The sequence below is a fragment of the Sebastes umbrosus genome, chromosome 17 (assembly GCF_015220745.1).
Source record: "Sebastes umbrosus isolate fSebUmb1 chromosome 17, fSebUmb1.pri, whole genome shotgun sequence".
Taxonomy (NCBI): Eukaryota; Metazoa; Chordata; class Actinopteri; order Perciformes; family Sebastidae; genus Sebastes; species Sebastes umbrosus.
In genome coordinates this window covers 5,485,017-5,509,374 of record NC_051285.1, presented here as the reverse complement: position 1 = coordinate 5,509,374, position 24,358 = coordinate 5,485,017, and the positions used below count along the sequence as shown (strand labels likewise).

At 39.9% G+C, this 24,358-nt stretch overlaps 1 protein-coding gene across 1 annotated transcript in view; it reads left to right on the top strand.

Annotated features, from left to right (window-relative positions):
* Positions 1-23,898, top strand: part of tlcd3a (TLC domain containing 3A) — a 30,807-nt gene extending 6,909 nt beyond the window's left edge. The window contains exons 2-5 of the mRNA XM_037748085.1: positions 4,658-4,744; positions 8,738-8,957; positions 15,184-15,279; positions 18,480-23,898. Of these exons, the coding sequence (XP_037604013.1) occupies positions 4,658-4,744; positions 8,738-8,957; positions 15,184-15,279; positions 18,480-18,785 (709 nt within the window). The 3' untranslated portion in view covers positions 18,786-23,898. The remainder of the gene's footprint in view (positions 1-4,657; positions 4,745-8,737; positions 8,958-15,183; positions 15,280-18,479) is intronic.
* The last annotated feature ends 460 nt before the right edge of the window (positions 23,899-24,358 follow it).

Below are 24,358 nucleotides of genomic sequence, written 5' to 3'. Positions count from 1 at the left end.
TTTCTTGGTTCGTAAAACAAATTTAGAGGGGTGTCACATTAGCTGGATCCAGCTGGTATTCAAACAAATTCAATTAGCAAAAGTATCAAGATAATTTTCTGTTGATTGTCTAATTGATTAAGTGTTTATTTACTCCTACCTAAGTGGTTAAGGAACAATGCAGTTAGAGATGTAGCTGCATTCAGAGGGAGGGTTCCTTCCTTCTTGCCATGAAATGCACTTTACCCCGTTTTCTTTTTTTTGCCTCTGCTGTCACTTTTTCTTTCGCTCTGCTGCAGCGCCAATGCAACTACAGATTACGTAGCCCATTTACTGGAGGAGCAGAAAAAAAAAACGCCACTCCTGACTGTCAGACACTAAGCGTGTGACAGAACATGAAAGAGCTAGTCGTTCGTGTATAACGGAGCAGTCAGTAGGAAGACTTGGTTGTAGTGAAAGGGAAGCCGAGGTTGCTCACCGGCCTGACACAGCAGGAAAGAAAAGACAACATTGCCGAACAAGGCAGCAGAGCATTCTTCCCTTTTTCCCCTCTGCACGCTACTCACCCCGCCAACCTCAACCTTTCATCAGCAGAGAGAGCGGGGGTTATTGGCGGACACACAATGAATGGGCTGTGTAAAATCTGGGTCTTGTGATAGAGTATGCGACCGTACAGCCCTAGAAGGCAGCGAGGCGTGGGGGTAAAATGTGTGTGTGCTTCTGGGGATGGAGAGAGAGGCCAGTTAGTCTTTTCCAGCTCGGGCCTGTGGTTTTGTAGACGCCGGTCACGTGGCCTTCGTTGCCTTGCCGATGCCGGTGTCATGGCCGCATTCCCATGGAGATTGGTGCGAGGTGACAGCAGGTTCAAGCAGGAAACGGCACAAATACACTCTTTGTTTCTCAATCTTGCCATTTGCAACACACGATTTACTAGGAGAAAGAAAGCAGCCTTTATTGGCCTTGTAAAACTGGTCATTATTTAAAGCAGGACTAAAAGTCTTAAGCTTTTGTTGCTCTAGGGGAATTCACAGGTCCTCCAGGTTCCTACTAATTAAGGCCTGACCCGGGACCTGAGTCTGGCTGGGTCCAAATGATAATCACTCTAATCAGATTTGCGTCGCAGTTCTGTTGGCTTTGACAATATGTCCAGTACCCGAGTGGATTAGGTCTGTCAAAAATTGGCCAAAAATTATGATTCATTCTAAAAAAAAAAAACACATAGCTTCGAATTATTCAGATATATATTTTTGTGAGGCTAATCAAAGTTAGTGCCTTAGTAACGCGTTAAACCAAATTTGTTTTAACACCATTAATAGCTGATGGTATAACTCATTGACGCAACTTGCAATATCGATCTTTCAGATGTTGTAGCGGGCTCTTTTTAAAGCTAGTAGATACTGGCATCATATGAAACTAGAAAACCTAAAGAATCCATTGGTACCAACCATGTCATGCTAGCTTGTCAGGAAGGAGGCGAGGAAAAACTGTCATGACCATTTTCAAAAGGTCCCTTGACCTCTGACCTCAAGATATGTGAATGTAAATGGGTTCTATGGGTACCCACGAGTCTCCCCTTTACAGACATGCCCACTTTATGATAATCAAATGCAGTTTTGGGGCAAGTCATAGTCAAGTCAGCACACTGACACACTGACAGCTGTTGTTGCCTGTTGGGCTGCAGTTTGCCATGTTATGATTTGAGCATATTTTTTATGCTAAATGCAGTACCTGTGAGGGTTTCTGGACAATATTTGTCATTGTTTTGTGTTGTTAATTGATTTCCAATAATAAATATATACATATATTTGCATAAAGCAGCATGTTTGCCCACTCCCATGTTGATAAGAGTATTAAATATTTGACAAATCTCCCTCTAAGGTACATTTTGAACAGATAAAAAAAAATGTGATTAATTTGCGATTAATCTTGATTAACTATTTTAATCAATTGACAGCCCTAATTTCTCCGCATTATATCCATGACAGTACGATGCGCCGTTTTGAGTTGAACGTTTGTTGGATGTGCTGTTTCTATTCATTCCTGTTGCTCGCTTTGAAAGCGCCGCAATAGACGAGGAACGGCTGATTTGTAGAGTTGAAATGAGGAGTTATCTATAAGATACCAGTCAGGGACAAGGCATTTTATGGTCTGATGATGGATGTAGAGGAAAGGTCGTATTAGGAATCATCCACTGAGGAGAGTTAATCTCTAACCCAAATTTCATGTCAGTCCAACCCCTAGTTTTTGAGATATCTTATCAACCAGCTGGATGAACAGAGTGACCCAGACTGACAACATCTTACTAGCACAGCAGAATCTTAGTAAATGATTATATTTCTGACTTTTGACTCAATGTAGACCTTCAAACCCCATGATTCCTTCCATTTTTTCTTTTCGGAAAGATTAGCTCCAGGAGTACAGTCCCAGTTTATCCTCATACATTTCATATAATATATGAAGTTATTCCTCATTTTCTGTGCGTTTTCCTTCGAATGTCTAGCAACACCATAGATGTATAAAGAGAACTGGATACAGCGTTGGAGGCGGGGCCCCGTTCATACCTATGAAAGTTACTCAGTGGCGCACGAAGACAAAATGGCTTGACTTCCGCCTGGAAAAGTACCCAGATCTTGGGCACATGGAACATGCGCAGTAGCGTCCGCTCGGTCACATGACTCGGTCACAGGGTCCCAACGTCACGCCGTTGTCACGGCTTGCGCTCCAGCCTTGGTCTGGGTCTCATTGGTTACATGCATACGGTCTTTTCAAAATAAACTTCAAAATACATACATATAGTCTCTTCAAAATAAAAGATCGACTTGGTTAGGATTAGGCGACAAAACTACTTAGTAAGGTTTAGGAAAAGATTGTGGAAGTAGCGTTACTTAAGTACGGAAGTTACTTGACTCACGTAGAATAATTACTCTATGATAGTGAACTGAATATCTTTGAGTTGTGGACAAAACGACATTTGAGGACATCATCTTGGGCTTTGGGAAACACTGATTGACCATTTTCTGACATTTTATAGACCAAACAACTAATCGATTAATCAAGAAAATGATCAACAGATTAATCGACATTGAAAATAACTGTTTGTTGCAGCCCTAATGCAAATATGATTAATTTCTGGCGGTAATATGAATTGAAAATACTGTCCTAATCCAGTATTAACCCTAAACAAGGCCTACAAACCACAAGAAAATGTTTAAATTCAAAATTAGTTTTCTTTCTCGCCCACACAAGCTATCTATAACGAGCCAGGGCTGAGTAATTGTCGGTGCAATTTCACAAGGTAACCTGTGTTTGTCTCCATTCATGGCTGTAGGTGGTGATGAGTAGGTGGTGAATGTAAACCAGACCCACAAGGTGCAGCTAAAAGCTGAAACAGTGGTGTGTTAAAGGGCCGACTGTCTATTATGGCTGCAGTGAGTGTTGGGGAATAAATTACATGTTTTCTGATTTCAAAGCAGCTTACTGTCAGCGCTGCCAAGTTGGAGAGCAGCCAGCGAGAGAGCTTGTCTGAGCAAAAGCGGCCATTCATAGTTTGAACAAATTGGTGATATAATCCAACGTCCTGTTTAAAATGGCCAGAAATTAACTCTGTTGAACCATTAGGAAAACAAATCAGCATCTCTGATGTTTTTTTTGCCACAGAACATCACAGTCAGTACATTTTTTTAATGTACAAGTTACTATTTCACACGACAAGTTCAGGCCTTGTGAGTATACTCTTCAGAGGGGTGCGACACCTATGAATGTTATGTGTGCCTTACGCCACCTCACACAGTGACACTTCAAATAGAGATGTACCAAGTTCTCCTATGTCACAGGTCTGTTTATAGATGAGGGAAGTTGAGGCCAAGCACTGCTAATCCCATGATGGTACACTGACTGCTTGAGTTGTTCACCTGAAGGGACACTTCTTCCAAACTTGACCCAGATTTGTCAGGATTTACCCTGTTCATTGAGCTATCAATCACATGGCTAGGCCAACAAATCAAATATGATTTTATAGGACATATTGGCTTTGTGAGGTTGTATGTAGGCACAGCAGTACTTTGAGGTCCGTTTGTTTGCATTCGCACCGCCAATAGGAGCGCTGAAGTGACGCAAGCCGGCCAGCGCTGCTTGCACACATTGCCAGTTGGAAGAGGGCTACTGTACTAGGTTAGCATTTGTGCTGCTGGGTTAGCCTTTGTGCTACTAGGTTAGCCTTTGTGCTACTGGGTTAACCTTTGTGCTACTGGGTTAGCCTTTGTGCCACTGGGTTAGCCTTTGTGCCACTGAGTAAGCCTTTGTTCTACTGAGTTAGCCTTTGTTCTACTGAGTTAGCCTTTGTTCTACTGAGTTAGCCTTTGGCCTACTGAGTTAGCCTTTGTGCCACTCGGTTAACCTTTGTGGTACTGGGTTAGCCTTTTTGCCACTGGTTTAGCCTCTTGTCTGAAAACACCTAATGCTAATATGTTGATGTTTAGCAGGCATAGTGTTTACCATGTTCACCATCTTAGCTTAGCATGTTAGCATGCTAACTTTGGACTGACAGACCCACATTGACTGGCATGGCTAAAAACCTAAATACCCTAATGTTATATTAGAAGCTGTGTGAATAATGAATGTTCTTGAATGTATTGGCTCACTTTATATGACCCTTTCTCTCTATGTGTTTCTTTCTCAGAGTGGTGTCCTCCATCCATGCTGTCATGGCAACCACAGCAGGAGTCATCGTTGTGGCATCATGCCGGGACAGTGTCATTAACGACAGGTTAGACTTCATGTCATTAATCCCTAAATTAAATATGTGGTCACCCATACTGATTTCCCCACTCAATCATTCCACTGTCTTACCGGTACCCATCAGTGTCATGTCAGAGGTTTGAGTTTAAGCCAAGTTCACACTACACAACTTGCTGTCTTGTAATCAGGAGTCTTTAAGTCGTTGTTGTTTTCACACTACATGACTGACCGTCAACAGAGGCAGTCACACACTACAAGATCTTTCACCGGGAGGAATCCCCGATGAGGGGAAAGTGACACGATAAATGACGCAATACCATGCACGAGACAGTTGTTCAAGCAATCCGCAGAACTTTCCTTTTAGTTATTCTTGTTGATGTTGTCATTGGCGCACATGTTCAAAAAATAGCCTGTTTCCACACGTCTTTGCTATTTAAAGGTCGAACAACAACTTGACCGTGCAAATGCAGCACATACAGTAAAGTTCCTATTGTTACAGGCGACCCCCTCCCCCAGGTTTCCCCTCCACCCCTGTTGTCACATGCCAGACTCAGTTTAAAAAAATAGCCTTTTAAATGATACATTGCTTGTCAGCAACTGGTCATATGGCAGGCTGTGATTAATTTGGCATGCAGTTAAAACACCAGTCATAATTTAGTTTTAATGAAAACTCAGCTCCTGGCATTTGCTCCTGGTGTTCTTCATCAGTGTTTTGGAAGAGGGAAACAACGGGAGTAACAGACGAGCCAGCTTTAAAAGGGACGGATTTTCTTTTAAATCTATTTTATCTAATTGATGCCGATGTGAAGAGTGGTTCAGGTGGATTTTGAAAAGTTAATAGGTATTTGGAAAAGCAAATGATAAATATTTAGAAACTTTAAAGAAACTCTGTGTTTAATTGAGTTAAAGCAGTTTTACCGCTGTGCTATATCTGTACTAGAGAGTTTGCCACAACACTGTTTTCATCTTGATGATCTTCAGACTTTACTGCATTATGTCATAGACACGTCACAGGGTTGAAAGGTGCAGCACAGTGGTTCCTCAATGCTTAAGCGATTGTTACGTCATGTACAGTCTGGTTAACAAAAAAAGCTAAGTAAGCGTTAGCAAAGCATTAGCCTCAGCGTGCCGTTTAGTGAAGTGTGCCGCTAAGCTAATGCTAGCGTATTAATCCTACTGAGTCAGCGGCCAGACCCGGGCAGGCCCAGTTTCAGGCTGCTAATCTCCGCCGCCCCTCCCCTTCACCCACAGGGCTTAAGTCCTCCACAGCGCTGCTCAGTTCTGCTGTCCTGTGACGTGCACACGGCCCGGAGCTTATGAGACACATGCTCCAGAGTCAGACCCATGAATACTCTTAATACTCCATCACAATCTGTCACTTTATTTAGACCTCATTGCCTCTGTTGCGCTGACTTTTACAGTGGGGGAAAAAATACTGACGTTGGATTTTTATACAACAACATCACAACAAAAAAATCAGATGGGACACGAAACATGACCAGATGGATTTTTAAAAACATACGACTTCCTGGTTCAAATTTGACCCACCCTGCTTTACGTAGGCAATAAGGGATTGCTGTCAACATTTTGGGTGCACTCACTAGAGCCCAACTGATTTTTTTAGGTTGTTACTGATATCGTTATTTAAGAGTTTTTGTCTGATATTCATTTTATTTTTTTTATATATAAATTGTTTAAATTATTATTATTATTATTATTATTAATAATTATTAATAATTAATTATTATTATTATTATTATTATTAATTGTGACTAATATATGTACTAAGCAGGACATTCCTCTATGTCTCTGGCACCTCATCAAATAATTAGCAGGCCTGTATGTAATAGTTGTGCAACGGTCCAACAAGTCCCTGGTTCGGTTTGTACAGTCATTGAACGGTTGTCATTTTAACCAATCGAAATGTCTAAAGCTACAAAAACAAGGCCAAAGTTGTAATAAACTGGAGTTATACCTTAAATAGTGAAACCTCAAAAAAGACTTTACAGTACTAACAATACATATGCTGTAAAGCTGCAGAGCTACTGTATATATACAAATAAACAGGTAGCTTTAATATTATTCCTGTTTTGGTCAGTCCCTCCTCTAAACTACCTGAACCTAAAGCAGTCGTCCGATCAGTTGAAAGATGCAGCACAGAGGAAGTGTATAGAATATGTGTTTCGATGGCCCGACACCCATTAACCGGTTGATTTTTAAGAGCAAAATGACATAAAATACAAGAGGAGCTTTCCTTTTACTCTGACTCAGTTTGCTTTGGCGACGCATTTCGAAGCGCTATATCCCACAAATTGAATGTTTTTTGTTGTAAATGCCTTTTTATTTTGTCATTTGTTGGCTTTGTTGAAGTGTATTGCCGCATTTTGATCAGGTCACGGACGCTTGATTTGATCGTTGGTCTCTATAAAGGCGATCAGATGACGCACCGATTCTGAGTTGAAACGTTTACAATACTCATTTGTCTGCTTTCTCGCCTGCTCTTTAATTCGCTCTGAGAGCGACACAGCTGGACACACACACACACACTGGGCCTGGTGCCGCGGAGCAGAGCGTGTGTGTGTCCAGCTGTTTCGCACACACCGGGCCCGGCGCAGCAGAGCTTGCCACGGTGCATCCTTCCTGTCTGAACAGCTCAGTTGGTTAACATGGGTGCTGAAGTGTCCTTTCGGCACCCATGTTAAATTAACATATAGACCGACATGCGTAATTGGTCATGTTCTCGGTGGTTAACCGATTAATGGTTAACCGTTGACGTCCCTAGTTGGTATGTACATGTATTTACATGGAGAAGACTGTTCTTCTGTATGTGCTCACAAAAACAGTTCTTCCGTATTTTCCATTGCCCTTAAAACTGAAAATATATACTGATGTTTCTACCCTGAGCTGTTTGTTGTTGCCTTGCTGCTCTTAATCTCCATTCACTGACCTTAAGAGCTGAAGAGCCCAGTCAGAGGTCAGAGGTCAGTAGCTCAGCTCTGCCCTGCAGCTTTACTCTGTGCTGTCCACATAATTAACCATCACGGTAATCGGTGCTCATTAGAGTGCTGCTGCCATCCAAGCTGTTTATTATACTGTACTTACATAAGCCTGCACATGCTTATATGAGAGAGGCAAGACGTATAGGTTAAATGAGTTTGTGTGTGTGTTAACTTTTACTGAAACTAAAGGTCATCTAGTGGGCCATCTCTGCTCTAATACTACTTAATCATTGACTGAGAGATGGTCTGTTTGGCATGCTCATCTTATGTAAGACTGATAAATGTTGAGTAAGGCCAAAATGTTCCCACTCAAAGATTTTTTTTTTTTTTACATGATTCTTGAGGAGACCATTTTTTAGAATAAATATCCATATTGTCTTTATGTACAACAATATGATCATTACTGGCAAAGGACACGCTTCTTTTTAAAAAAAATGTTATAGGCTTTTATGCAACAAAATAAAACAAAATATAATAAGAAGAATATAAAGTAAGTAATGTAAATATAAAGAAAAAGCTGCATGTGATTATCATAAAGTGGGCATGTCTGTAAAGGGGAGACTCGTGGGTACCCATAGAACCCCTCTTTCATTCACATATCTTGAGGTCAGAGGTCCTTTGACCCCTGACCTCAAAATCATACCAGTATCTTCAATCTAGCTTTAAAACTGAGCCCGCTACCACCAAAAAATTTCAAGTTGCGTTGAAACGTTAAACAAATCAGTGGCGTTAAAACGAATTTGCCTTAACGCGTTATTATCGCGTTGACTTTGACAGCCCTAATTTATTTACATCCATGTCCTGCCCCCCTCCTCTTGCACACAGTTTGTCCCGTGGAGTAACTCACACTTTGGTAGTACTTTGGTCTGATGCAACTGACCTCCCCTCTAATGCAAACATGGCGAAATCATTGTCAAATGAAAAAAATGAGACAGAAGCACGAGTTGAGATCAGAATCAGAATTCTTAATATGATTCATCTAATGTTGAGTATTTACATGTATTTTGTTTTTTCTTTCTCAGGCACTGGCTGGCCACCTACTTTGTCATCTGGTACGGCGTACCCTACATGACATACGACATCTTCGCCATGTACCTCAGTCACTACCACCGCTTCCGCGTCAAAGGGCACGAGGACTACAAACGGCATTCGCTGAGGACCGTGAACTCCTTCGTCCGCAGAGAGTTCCTGCTGGTGTTGCATCACATCGCGCTGCTCACCATCCTGCTGCCTGTCACACTGGTGAGGAGGGAGAGAGGGAGGGAGGGTGGTGAGAAAAATGAGGCAGCATTGATGAGGTGTTGTTGTCGGTAGCCGAGGCCAATAATTAAGATCAAAATTGAATGTAATGCAGGCAGTACTGGTAGTGATGGATCACTAGCTTCCTGGAATCACTGTTGTGCAGCGCTGATGCTAAAACGATTAGCACCACAGATCTTCATCTACACTGAGGGATTACCGGCTGTTTACTACAACTCTCATGGATCTCATGGGGTTGTTCACTGTGTGATATTGACACCAGTTTGTGGTTGTTATTGCCGCTGAAAAGTAAATATATTTCAGTTGGATTTTTCTGTCTAAAGCTACTATTCTTTGTTTATAGTAAACAAAACATTTGACTTATTTCAGAGGGTTTTGGAGCTGAAATGATTAGTTGTTTAATCAATTAGTCGATCAACAGAAATAAGTAATTTTTCAAGCCAAATTAGGAAATCAAATATGATTTTTTTTGCTATTTTTTTGTTTTGTTTTCCATGATAGTAAACTGAATATATTATTTAGGTTTTGGACTATTGGTCGGACCAAACAAGGAATTCTGATATGTCAACTTGCGCTTTGGATCCTGAAAATTGACTACAACAACCTAAACCATAACAAATAAAATAATTCGTACATATAATAACAGATAGTACCTGTAAATTGAAAAACAAAGTATTCAAAAACAAGGGAGGAGAAAAAAAAAATGATGATGATAATGTTAAAATAATAAAATACAATAAAATAAAAATTATAATAATTTCTTTTTTTTTTTTTTAAATGTACTTACTTTCTTGCTTTTATTTAAAAAAATGTTTTACTTACTTTTATTTACTTTTTAAATAAAAATAATTTAAAAATTTAAAATAAATAATCATAAAGAAATATAAAGAAATAAAAATAAAGAAATGAATAAAATTAATTCGTTCTCCTTTTGGAAAATCATAACGGCCGGTATTCTCTTTTTTTCTGATATTTTATAGACCAAGTTAATAATTTATTAATGGAGAAAATCAGTCCTACTGAATTTAGGTGAGCGTTTGTGAGCTAAAAAGGATTATACTGATAGTGTTGACATTATACGTTACCTCAAAGAGAGTCGTGATAAGTCATGAGTTCTCTCAGTGCTGTCCGCTGCCAGTAATGCGTTATTAGTGTGTGCTGTAATGTAGTGCATGGTTTTCAAATCAATCCTCGCTTTAAGCTGCATTATCTCCTAATGATTACTTAAGTGGCATCAATAAAATAAACATGATGCTGCTCACGGTCATGGATTACCAATCAAGTAATTTTCAAGTCTCTGCAAGTCAGATTTCAACCTGATAGAGATGGACCTAGAGGAATGTGGAGAGGAGGCAATACGTTTGAATTAAAAAAAAAAATGTAAATACAAAGTACAGTAATTTGCAAACATGCTCATCCACCTGTACTCAAAACATCTATTATCTCACTGTGCTACCTGCAGAATTACTGGGTTTGAACTTCTTTCTCTTTTTCACACCTTAATTTTCATTTTATATTTTTGCATCAACACAATTTGAATGCCTTGGAGGAATAACTGTTCGAGAACATGCACCATTATTCCTGTTTGAACAGTTAATCGTGCCTAACTATGACTTTTCAACTGCTTTTTAGGGTAATGCTTTTCAAGCATCAGAGGTGGATTACACCAATGAGACAGTATACATTTTATGATTAAATCCCAGTACTTAAATACTGAAGTATTGGTCAAACTCTAACCATCAAGTCCTCAGGTTTTTCTTTGCAGTAGACTTCACTGATTTACTGTGTACTCCATTTACAGTCCAGCTTCATCAGTTCAAAGGAATAACAAGTGTTCAGGCTTCAATGTATTAAATGGCAGGAAAGGGAAGAGAACAGTAATCTATCAGTTATTGATCACTTTCTCTGAACAAATAGCAACAAATAATAATTATTTTCTTTCACGTCCTTGAATTGTAAGTGGACAGATCCAATAAGAATGGACAGGAAGAGAAAATGAAAGGTGCTGGTTGTTTTCTGCTGAGCGTTTGAGGAATGTCGAGAGGAAAATGGACGCCAGCAAAGATCTTAATGTAGAGAAAGAAAGCCCGGAAAAAATGATTTGAATGGATGAATACACAGTCCGTTGTTAAGCGAGGGAAGCAGGCGACAAAAGAGGAGAGGTACTGTGGACCATGATGACTTTTAGTGCAGGTATGAACGGCAAATTGGAAACCCACTGAACTGTTAAACCTGAGTTCACTGCGAACACAGTTTGAGCAGTAAAGCATGAGAGGAAGTTCATTTTCTGACTAATGCCTTACTCGGGGTATTTCAGTGTTGATAACGTACCTCGCACTTGAGCACGTTTATTCAGGAGCTTTCTCCAGACTGTCTTCTACCGGCCAATAGAGTGTATATATGCCCCAGAGTTTACAGAAACATGTCTCCTCTCCGAGTAGTACCCAGGTTAGCAGGCCAGGTGCAGTAGAAACCCGGCCCTTTTGTTTGCAGTGGCAATATGAGATCACATTACCCTACATTATTCAGCTCCAGCTGCAGTCATCCTCTCTTTTCTCTAAACTCACCACCCCTCCCTCTCATTCTCCTCTTGTTCCCTCGCTCATCAGCTTTATGCCACTCTGGCTCGCCTGGGTAACACATGAGCTGGTGGAGCCATCCAACAAGACAGTTAAAAAAACTAAACATTAGCATTATTAAGGATGGAATAAATATTATATTTGGAGAACTTGTGCGGGGCTAATTTCAGAAATACCTTGAGCTCTAATGTTAGACATTATATTAAAAACTTTTGAATTAACAATAGGCCTTTTTTACTGCAGACATTTGGACATAGTAGGAAAAGCACAGCTGTAAACAAAGGGCGGGTCCATCTGCGTTCTGGATCAAATGGAAACAAAGCTAATCAATAAGGTTATGAATAATGTGAACGCTAGCACTAGCTGAGTCAAAGTTAGCTGCAATAAGTTTGGAAATAACTTAAAGGGTTAGTTTGGATTTTTTTTAAGTGGCGTCCCGCGTTCTGAGAGGTAAATTTACTGTTTTTGTGAATGGAGTCTGGTGGCTTTGAAGAAAGCGATATAACGGCTTCAGTTCCCCGTCAGAAAGGGCTGTCTGATGGTGAGGTAAAGCGGTAAAAATATTCTAAATATAGCGTACACTTAAATCAATATAAGTTTAAGTGTACGCTATATTTAGAATATTTTTACCTCGCCGTTAGACAAGCCTTTCCGATGGGGAACTGAAGCCTCAATCGCGGTTTTCAAAGCCACCACACCAGACTCAATTCACAAAAACAGTAATTTTACCTCTCAGAACATGGGAGTTGCTGGTCTGCGGTTGCATCGATTGAGATAAGATTATGAACTCAGAGTGGAACCACTGCTCCTGGGCCAGTTGAGATGGGTCGGGCTTTTGGATCAGGATTGCCTTGTGTGGAGGAGGAGACCTGTAGGTGGACCTGGAACACACTGACCCGGGACAGAACAAACCAGAAGGAACTGTGGGAGAGTTGGGATTTGACTGGCGTAAAGCACTACAGTGTGCAGTGATACATGACATTGATTTAATGTTCATGTCAACCTTTTAGCTCGTGGCTAATTGTGGTTCACATGTTGTAAATGCACACAGGCTAATGTATGTAGCAGAACGCTCAAATATGTCCTTGTACAGATGGTAAACATCAGACGCTAGCAACCACAAATACATCTATTGTTCTCAGTGGCTGCAGGCAAACTAGTTGAGAGTAGCGTTGTATTAGAATAGTGTGTTTAGAAAACCTTCATCAGCAGTATTCAGGTTGTTTTAGTGAAGTAAAAATACTTATTTACTGGTAAAATTACTGCATTCAAAAGTGCACTCGAATAAAAGTATAGAAGTATTATCAACAAAATGTACTTAAAATATCAAAAGTAAAAGTATTCAATATGTTTTATTATAATACAATATAATAGTTTACTGGAATAGTTTTACTGATGTATTTAGAGTACTTCTGGTACACTGTAAACTGCCCCTTAAGAAGCCTCTGATTGTTCTCATAAGATACTCAGAATCAGAAATACTTTATTGATCCCCGGGAGGAAATTTGGGTGTTACAGTTGCTCTAAAATAGATGTATGATGTAAGAAAATAGAAATAAAAATAGTATGTAACATGTACATAATGCTAAAATATATACACAATATATGTAAAGTAATATAAGTAAGTAATACAATTTAAAATGAGAATATAAGAAATATGTACAAATATTTACATTAAGACATACCATATATAACCTATAACCACCGTGCAAACATAATATTAACAATAAATGTAGCCATTCATTTTTTTGTAAAAAAATTGCTTCTTTATTTATTTATCTTTGTATTATTGTATTGCATTATTATTTATTTACTCTTCTGTTTAATTTTCCCTTTCATTTATTTATGTATTTATTTGTATTAATTTATTTGCAAAAAATAATAGTCACATCTTTCCAGTAAATTAATAGCTGCATTTATTTTTAATATTATTGCTACATTTATTTAAATATTTATTTATTCATTCATTGAGTCATTTATATATTTTTGATTTTGGTAGGTTCTGTCTTCCATATTACATTCATTATTTAAAGGTAAACCGAGCTAATTTATATTATTCGGGAAGATTATATCAAACAAGTAGCCCTCCATATTACTCTATACCTTTCAGGTAGTCTCAAAAAGGTTGGACAAAGGTAACCTACGCCCATGGCAGGTGGGGCGGGATGAGGTAGCCAGGTAGTTTGTTAGTCGTGGTGTAAAGTTCCCCTCTGTGGTCTCAATCATTCTTTCATGGGCAGATGGCGAGGCCACGTCTGGAGCCACTCATGCTTTATTCATCACTAGCACACAGCGAGCTAGGCTACCAGACAGCGCTTGTCTTTTGTCTGGAGTCTCTTTATCCATCTCACCTATTTTAGGATGGCCTCTCTAACCACACAGCACTGTGCTGCTGGTCAATATTTGAAAGCTTCATTCATTACTTATGTACAGGACATCACTCCCTCCTCTGCCCCGGCTCGCTTCAACACACGCCCTTTTTTTCGTTGCCATGTTGAAGTTGTGGTAGAATAAGACATCTGCCTTCGTGATTTCTGGCGTTGTACAAAATCGTAGAGATTGTCATACCAATATCCGGTAAAGGATTTTAATCTGGGTGTCGGTCTTAAATTTCATCCACCTAAATCTAATTTTAGGATTGAAACATGATCAGTACGACTTTGCGTGTGCAGCAGAGTACTTGTATCCTTGCTAAAGAGACTTTAGGAAGTATTTATTGGAAAATAAAGTCAAATATTCACATTTAATTTTAGAGTTTCTAGCGTGGAACTCAACCGGCTTGTAGAGATTGGTGTCGATCAAGATCGCGGTCACAGAAAGTCTGTACTTCTGGACCACATACATTAATGTGGAAGACGGAACATGCCACAATCAAAAAATAAATCAATAAATGACTCGATAAATAAATAAATAAATACGCCAATAAATGTGCCAAAATAATATTGAAAATAAATGTATGCATTAATTAATTGATAAAATGTGACATAAATTGATATTTTTTGTTTTAATTTGCTTAATTATTTATTTATCTTTGTATTAAGATAAGTCAAAATAGAATTAGGGATATGTTGGCGTTGCAGATATCTCTAATGAATATCCTGTCTAGCTATTAAATGTTAAAACGGCTTGCCATAGACATCCCTGGGGCTGTGTCTAACCCAACGTGATCTCACAGAAATGCGTGAAATGACCACGACCTCTTAACAACGCAGCTCAGTTGTTTTTGCAGTTTTGATCAAAGACGGCAGCATGCAACAGTAAGGGAACCATTTTGGTGTTAGCTTTGTTTCGGTGACATCTCTCAGGTGCACCAAGCCGCTAAAGAGCTGCTGTCGACTGATAACTCAACGGAGGCGGTCCAAATCCTGTCCAAGACTTTCTGCTATAAAACACTATACAGAATATTATATATAACTATTTAAAGGTAAAAGTATCTTCAGTCCAGAATCAAACTTTAGAGATTTGTGTGTTTAAAACCTGATGTTGCCCTGTAATGTCTTCTGAAGCGTCTCTTAGCATGTTTCCGCTGAGACTGTTCCAGAAACTGTCCTTGAATGTCAGCTGTGTTGTTTTTCCATGCTCATGTTTGTTTGCTCACTCGGTGTGTGCTCTGTTTGTCTCCTCCTCAGTTCTTCAGACGGGACCAGGGGGATTTCTTCGTCGGCTGCTTGTTTCTAACAGAGCTCAGCACACCCTTCGTCTCCCTGGGGAAGATACTTATTCAGGTGAGACGGCGCGTACACATGTGCATTCACCAGGCGCAAACCCGGGGAGTCATACACCCGTCATGTTACTGTCTGCTGTCGCTTATATCTAAATCTCCTCACAGCCGAAGGTTTTGGTAAACATTTCAAGATTGGCCACCTTAATTTGGCGCACAGGTCAACTACCATACAGCCAAGTTAGGCAGTCATTTGCTAAACAAGCAGCGATTGTCCAATCATAGTTTAGCAAATGTAATAGGTCAAGCTTTGGATTTTTCCACATGCAGAAATAATACCCATGGGAGTGAGCCTTTCCAAAAACACAAGTAAAAGTGTAAGAAATAGATTTAACGGTGTTTGTCTGCTCTTAACGTAATCTGCAAACATTCTCATGTCCGGCTAACTAGCTTCCTACCTATAGTAGGAACCAACCAGTACTTCTAAAGCCAAGGAATAGGTTACGCTAAAAAAGCCCTGTTCGCTGCTAGCACATCCACTCTATAGTTTTCCCCACTCGGTGGAAGCCGGTCCTGGATGCTATTATATCTATGCTATTGAACATGCCACACGCGTGTTTTACGCCGCCTGATAGTCATGCTACCACCACTAACGCCACCTGCTGGTGTGGAGAGTTATTTCATCTCACGCAGGCACAGAATGTACTGTACGTGCTAACTGGCCATCGGCTGTAGTCTTTGTGGTGTGTTCGAGTGCAAATTTTGTGTGTGCCAGTGTGTGATTTGTCCGTTCTGGGCTACTGTAGAAACATGGCGGTCGGCTTCGTGAAGAGGACCCGCTCCCTATGTAGATATAAACGGCTCATAATCTAATCTAACGAAAACATATTGATTCTTATTTTCAGGTGATTATACACTAAAGAAACTGGAATTTTTCTCAGTTTTTAAGCCTTAGCCACTCGGCCAACCTTACAAACATACTTATTAATATTATATTCCATATTTGCTAATGGATCCACCTTACTGCTACAGTACACACTGTCCCTTCAAGCTCTCTGCCTGGGCAAAACAAAGTCATTCATCCTTTTTCTTCTGCAGTTCCTACTCAGGTTTTTGATGATGCAAGGCACTGCACATCACCTGAGTATCTCCATTTCATTTTGGGATGTAGCTTGTCACTGTACCATCAATAATTAAGATGCATGGCTCACCCAAAAGAAACAAAAAATCGGTGAGTGGCATTCAGCTGAGAAGCCGGGTCAGTGTTCACCCTTCCTGCCTCTTAACCCATTACCAGCAGTTATGCCTTCATTAGTACAGTGGGCATCACATCCTGCACTTTGACCAGAACACGTGTTCTTTACAGTCAGCCTCTGACTGAGTGTTTCAGTGAAGTAATCTAAGAATAGAAGAGCCTTGTGAAGTCAGTGGACCGCGGGCTTTCAGGTCTCTGCTGACATCTGGTGTCAGCAGAGAAAAAGAGCAAAGCAAAGCTCCACTGCTCATCTCTGTCTGTAAAAAAAAACGCTGCCGTCCTTTGGACTGGATCAGCACTAACAGACGTTTTTACTGCTCTCAACAGCAGTGTTGGTTCCTATTGATCTCTGTTGTGTAGACCAGCGGCTCCCACAGTCTCTCACATCACAGATAAGAAGAAGATCATAGAATCACATATGTTTGGTTGTTGTTTGGCGTGACTTTATAAAGAATGATGATGAGGTAGCAACAACGGTCGAAGCCCAGGAATTAAGGTCTCCAAAAAATAAGTGTTTTTACTGTATTGTCCAATACCAGTACCCTTAAGGCGCTTTCACAAGGACCAGAACAACCGGTCCCCAACTGCTTGCGAGAGGTGGTCTCGGGCCGTTTCCAAGTGAACCAAAAGGCAGGCTGCCTGCGCAGGCATTTGTTGAGGTGACACAGGTAAATGACAGGTCAGGACATGAGTAGGAGAGGACTGACCTGGACTTTGTCGATGTTTGCGTGACATCTGGGCCGAAGAGAACATACAGAATATGCTAAATGAAGTCCACAAAAATAATGACGGTTATAAAGTCATTCCAGATGAACTGAAGGAGGAGGGATTTGTGTGCACAGTAGATCAGTGCCGAGCCAAAGTGAAAAAAAACAGCAATATATCAAAGCCTGCGATTCCCTGCATAGAAGTAGCAGCTCTCAAGACAAAAACGATAAATTTACTCCTTAGTACACGCCCCTCAGCAACTTATTTTTTTTTTATTTGGTATTGAGTTATCGAGTACTGATACCCAGCCCTAGCTTTAGCTAATCACCATGCACATTTTGACATGAGCATGCTAACATGCTTGAATTTACGTGCATGTCTACAGTAAGCATGCTAATGTTAAAGATGCAATCTTTAAAATTTCAGTCCTGGTTGTTTTAGAATTTCTATTTGAGTGAAAATAATAGAAATGTTCCTCAGAGTTCAGCAGTCTGGAGTCTTACATACATGACTTCAAGTTTTACTTCAATATACCTATTCAGCCAGGCCTTTGATTAACAATGTTTATTATTTTATTCACTTATTTAATTGTATGTAAGTTGTATAATTTTATTCAATTTTATTTTATTAAACACTTATTTTATTGTATTTAAGTTGTATAATTTTATTCCTATTTTATTGTTATTTTATTAGTCACTTATTTATTGTAGGTAAGTTGTATAATGTTATTCTATTTTATTGTTATTTTTTTATTAATCCCTTATTTTATTGTATGTATGTTTTTATTCTATTTTATTTCATCAATCACTTATTGTATTGTCTTTAAGTTTTATAATTTTATTCTATTTTAGTAATCATTTATTTTATTGTATTTAATTTGTATAATTTTACTATATTTTATTGTTATTTTATTGATTACTTATTTTCTTGTATGTAAAAATGTATTCATTTTTTTTTATTATCCACTTATTGTATTTGAGTTGTACAATTTCATTCTATTTTATAATTTTATTAATCTAGTTTTTACTTCACACTGTTTTACTACTATTACTGTTATTATAGCTTTTATTCTATTTTATTATTTTTTTTTATAATTTTATTGTCTGGCATGCATCGGTCTCAACTTCTCAAATTGTGAAATTGCTAGATTGTTTTGTCTTTTCTGTTGTTTTTGCGGTCCACACTTGTTCTGCACTAACCTGTATGAAAAGTGCTATACGTCTTTAAGTGCTTCTTTAAAATGTCCTCACCATCCACGTCCTTTTTCTATCCCTCCCTCTCTGCTTTTGTCTCCTCTCCAGCTCAGCCTCCAGGACTGCTGGCTGCACAAGGCCAATGGCGGCATGGTGCTGCTCACCTTCTTCATGTGCCGCATCGCCCTCTTCCCTTACATGTACTGGGTGTACGGCCGCCACTACGGCGTCCCGCTCTACAGCGTGCCCTTCCATCTGCCACTGTCCACCAACCTGGGCAACATTTGCATCCTGGCGCCGCAGGTCTACTGGTTCGTCCTTCTCTGCCGAAAGGGCTACCGTCTTTACCGACGCAGCCGTATGCCAGACCCGGTTCCTGCGGCCGCTGTCACTGACAATTCTAAGGATGATTGATATCCGGTTCACGATTGCTCGCTCAAGCCGCACACTCAGCTACTAACGCAACTACTTCTGCAAAGGCACTAGTTTGACTTTAACACATTTCAAACCCCACCATTGTACTGTAGTACACCAGGACTGCCTGCTCTTGTCCCACAACTCCTGGGCATTTTCCGCACACTTTAAATCCTCCGTTACAAAATCTGCTGCCTAGGTGGACCTACTCCACCGATCCAGCTCTACTACTGATGATTTTTTTTTTTTCTTTTTGGGGATTTTGGCTCTTGCCTGGATCTTATTGAAGTGCTACACTGCGTCTGTCAACATTTACAACACTGAAGAAAGGTTCATGTTTGCTTCACTTTGAGAGTAAAACGTGGAGTAAAAAGCACCAGAAACTGAAGAAGAGCTTCCACGGAGAGACATTATCTTATCTCTTTACTCCTACTGTGTTTACAGCCTCTGCTGACTTGGAAGGTCTGTTACAGTGTTTGTGGCTGTTACGACAGGTTGTATTTATTTTCATGATTTTTGCTGCTGTCGGGATAGTTGCGTTTCCTCTCCCATCCATTCACTAATCACACCGACGAGAAGGTTTAGGAATAGTCGTGTGTGGCAAATTCAGGCAGTATTAGCAGGAATAGTTGTGAGGAATACATGTCACCTCATTCACATTTTAGAGGTACATTTTGTTAACACCCCCGTTAATGTGACTTTTCACCCCTGTTCTTTTTTGTTTGTAGTGTCCCATACAGCTTTTTATCTTGGCATCAGTTGCAAATCTGCAGCAACAATCCCATTTCCCTCGCTGTAACACTTTTTACGGCCCTGGCTCGTTTGTTTTCCAGAAGCCATCCCCTTCGACAGGGTATGCTTTTAATTTACTGCTGCACTCATGCTCTAGAAAGCTTTCAGGAATTCAGTTTGGCAATATCCTCCAATGTGGGAGTTGGAGAATGGTGGCACCAACAAGAGATTACCTCAGTTGTGGAAACCATTCTTCATTTTCTCAGTTTTTTTCGTGATATGCATGGCGTAAAACCATTTTATTTTAGCTTGATACAAAGACCTCACCTTTTGAAAAAATTACAACCAGACTGCTCTCAATGTCTAAATATAATAATGTAAAGCCATGATGGGGATAAGATTACAAAATAGGATTTTAACTTCTAGGTGTATATCATTTGCATGTTTGAGGGTTTATCACAGAGCAGTGTTAGGTTTCTTGCTACTGAGAGATTCATCTTTTGAATCCACGATCTCCCGTTTAGACGACACTGGAACGTTTGCAGCCGCCATAGAAAAACGCTGATGTAGGGCAGCTTGGGCCGACGCAGTCTTTGAGGTTCACTTAAGGTCAAATGTTAAGGATATTTTCTCCTGTAAGAAGGAGGGTGATGGGGAGACGTGGTGATGCCTAATGTGCGACGAACTCAGGGCCAAGGTCAGAGCAATAAGGTGAGCAGAGGCTCGCCAGGGCAAACTTATACAGATGTATAAGTTTCTGAGCAATCAGCCACAAAATTGAAAGATATCAGGATTGATTGTTCCTGATTTCTAACATCCAGTAACTGTTTAGGCTCCACAGATTTATATGCACTTGTGTACTTCACACAAGGTTGTATATACTAAATGTTTTTAAAGATATACATTTTAGTTTCATCACAAAAATAGTTTTAAACCTATATCTCGTAATTAGACCTGAGAGGACCATTTTTTGTTTTTATCATGCAAAGCAATTTTTCGTTGTTGTTGCTGGATTCACGGTTGCATAAAGACATTAATCTTAAAGGCATTTATGAGAGAAAAAATCACATGTTTCACATGCATATCAAAGAATAAATAGAAGATATTATTTTCATAAGAATGCAGCAGGGTTAGTTTCATACACAGTTTAAACCCTGAGGTTAATTTAACTCTTAATATTCTTGGTCATTCAAGCTTTATAGTGAACTAACTGATTTTAAGTGTGCGTTTATGGCCTTTTTTTAATGTTCAATCTATGCAAAAAGAGGCTGCGGTGCATGTATACAACACTAATGTCATATCGAAATTGATCCACGCCTCTGTTTGTTATTTCTTTGGGACCATACATTTCTTTCTGCTGTACATTTCTTCTGGGACTCCACACTACAACTCATGGTCTTGTGTTGCATTTCAGTTTTTTTTTGCTTGTCTCTTAAATTTACCTCAGTAGTGTTTTGATTAATTTAAATTCATGTAACGCTGAAAAGAAACAGTTTTTGTAGCATACACCGACAAGTTTACAACTGCAGCTCAGTTTTCCTGTTTGGATACTGACTTGTTAGGGCTGTCACTTTTACAAAAAAAATCAAGTTTCAACGAATACGAAAATAGTTCGAATTAGAACCGACATGGCTAGCAAGCTTTACAAGTTTTGATAACGTGGCTGTAAGGCAGCAAAAGCCTTACCTTTTATCCACATTTTTTGTAATCTTTGGTTTCGAAATCCAAAATTGTTTCCACGCATGACTTCCTCGATTGGTTTTGTGTCATGATCGCCAGTTTCATCCACTTCATGTTAAAGCGAGCCTTTGTAACTCTTGCTGAACAGCGGCTGCTGTGAAGTTTTGGATCATTGTGAATGCTAAAACGTAGTCCGACATGATTACAAGTAGGGAAAAGATATAAAATGAACTCAGAAATGTCAGTTATACGACAATATCTAACTAACGTTTTGTAACATTAAGCTATTAGCAGCTACTGGTCATACCAGACTCCTTTACACATCGGGGCTGTGACGAATAAACAAAAATGAGAAATACTCACCCGCAAATATCATATGCCTAACGCTTTTATTGTGAAAGGTAAGAACGGAAGGAGTGGATGTGGTCTGCGCTGCCTTTGTCAAGGTTGAAAGGAATAAAGTTTGCCGTCTTGGTTCGGACTATGGAGCCTCTGTGGTGATGATTTATAAATATAGGCGCATCTCTACCCATTCTGCACAACGTGATTGGTTGATACCTTTATTCGCAGTGTGAAAACTCAGAAAAATCAACCTTGTTCCTAAAAAATGACGCTTTTTTACTGCTCAATATTTGCGTTCTGTGTGAAAGTATACATGACAAAAACAACAGTTTGAAAAAATATATTGACATGCAAACAAAAAAAAACAAAATGCCCCTGCTGTGTAAAGGCCTTATAGCTGTAGAAGCAAAGTGCGATATGAATTCAACTTTTCTTTGTTCTTCTTTCATAAGTTACATAGTGTTGCTTTAACGAAGAGACAGTTTATTTTAGAAAGAGTCCCTTGTTGGTGTGCATGGCATGGCCTGTTGAGCTTACTGTGAATTTTTGATTCTGGCAAATCATTACAGATAAAATGTTTTTCCCCATGTTCAAATTTCTAATAAAAAAAAAAAGTGGCAGCCCCGTGACTTGAGGGCTCTTTCAATTTTCAAATTAAAAGAAGTTTTGTCTTTCAAACATCTAGACTGTGTATAAAGATGGACGAAATGACAGCTCCCCGAAAGTGAAGCCAAAACATCTTGATCGCCCCCTGGTGGCTGGCTGCAGTATAGGTCGTAAAGCCCGCCTCCTCCATGTTAGCAGATGGGCCAAAATACAAAGTCAGAGTACACGTCAAATACCGTGGCCGTGCTCGGCTCGTGATTGGCTCAGGCGGCACCTCAATACTGCGGCTCCAGCCTCCCGATCACTGCTGCGCAGACTCTGGCTCCAAATTACGTCAGAATCTCAAGATGGCAGCAATCGTATCCAGGATATTTTGGCTTCACTCTGGTACAGCGGGAGGAAATGGAGACGCATCGTCCATCTTTATATACAGTAGAGTTCTACAGGAATGAGTCCTAAAACCTGGAAATGAATTAGCATTTTCCGGTTCCCTCGTCTGGAAGTAAATGGGTATAAATCAATACATCGACGTAGTAGATGATTTGTTGCACCCCTGTGGGTTCAGCAGTGTTGCTGTGCCCTGTGTGGAGCATCTCATTGTCCTGCACTGCGCTACGGTTAAACCCACTTGTATCCCACGTCGTCTGGTGGGGAAACAGCAGTGTTTGGGAAAAGGTGATGAGTCTTCTTGTTGGTAGACGGACAGCCGGTTTGCTGACGAGCAGCATGAGGACGAGGGAGTAAGGGGAGCCGAGCTGCTGAATGATGGGCTTGTTTGTCTCGTTTGGCTGGAGCCCAGCAGAGTGCAGGCCTCCTTTTGTCCGTTGCTGACCAGGCCACTCTTAACTGGAAACATCCCAGGTTCAGTGTGCTGCTTTCAGCCCCAACTCTCCCACTGTACTGGCTGGGCACACACTGTACGATTTCATAGATGTTGTTGTGTACTTCCTACTCCTACTGTACGAGTAGATCGTTTGCGATGTAAAGCCAAAGCTCACGACTTATGTGTTCACACTGTACGGTCCGATCGTCAGCCACGTCAGCTCACACTGTACGTGTAAAATAGAGAAAAAAAACACGGCCGATCGGCTCCTTTGGCCCATTCAGGCTGTTGACAGTTGTCAATAAAGATTGGTTTGAAAGCTCCGAGGAAGGTTGCGTTTTTTTGCTAGTGGTGCGGCTCAAAATTTGGGCCAGAAACGGGCTAAAATTGTACAGTGTATGCCCAGCTTTACACCCACTTGTCTCCAGACATGTAGCGGTGTAACTGAAATGGTGGTTACCTCTGACCTCCAAGGCAAAACAGAGCCACAAAAAAAAGACATTCATAATTTGTTCATCAATTTTATTCCTTACACTTCAGTTTATAATTTATCTGACAGCTTTTCAGAACATTTACTGTATTCAAAACCAATGGTGGTCACTCAAGTCGACCACTTGTATTGTTGTATTTAAGATTTAAAAACTGCAGGTCATTCCTTTTTAAATTGTGTGTCACCTACTTCCTGCTGCTCTCCTTCCATCCCTCAGTCTGTTGGCTGATGTGATGTATCTGCAGTGATAGAAAGCTGCTGAGAGCTGAGCAAACCCTCATCCTCCCTCCTCTCTGCTGCCATCTGTCGTCAGGATTATCTGCTTGTCCACTCAGCAGTTAGGATTAGTTGGCCTATGCGGGCATTTCCCTATTGAAACAATTAACCATTTATTGTTAAGTGTTACTGGATTATTTAAATATGACAATTTTCAACAATTACATTTCTGTCAGAATTTCATTCTTATTTTATCTCGAGGTAGAAAAGCCATTGAAACAGCTTTTATAACATCATGACACAAAACTATTTGAGGCATAGTCGCAGCTCTCACCCTAAAGTTGAGCGTGTTTGTACTTGGCAGAAAATGCCCCTATTGACTTTTACTAGAATCACTATTTAGATTTTCAGAAAGTCATTTTAAACTCCCCTTTGCACAGTACTAGTAGGTCCAAATTTGACAGACAGTTACGGACATCTGTCAAATGTAACAGAGCGTCACGGGAACTGTTAAATGGACCAAATTAAATTTGAGGTTCATTAAGATTTAAATCTCTAGGCTTAGCTTGGAAATCATGGAATACACATATAGAAAAAAAATATAACATTCCACAGTTTTTCAGTAACATTTTCATAAATTTGATCATATTTTTTTTGTTTTGTTTGTTCTTTATTTAACCATTT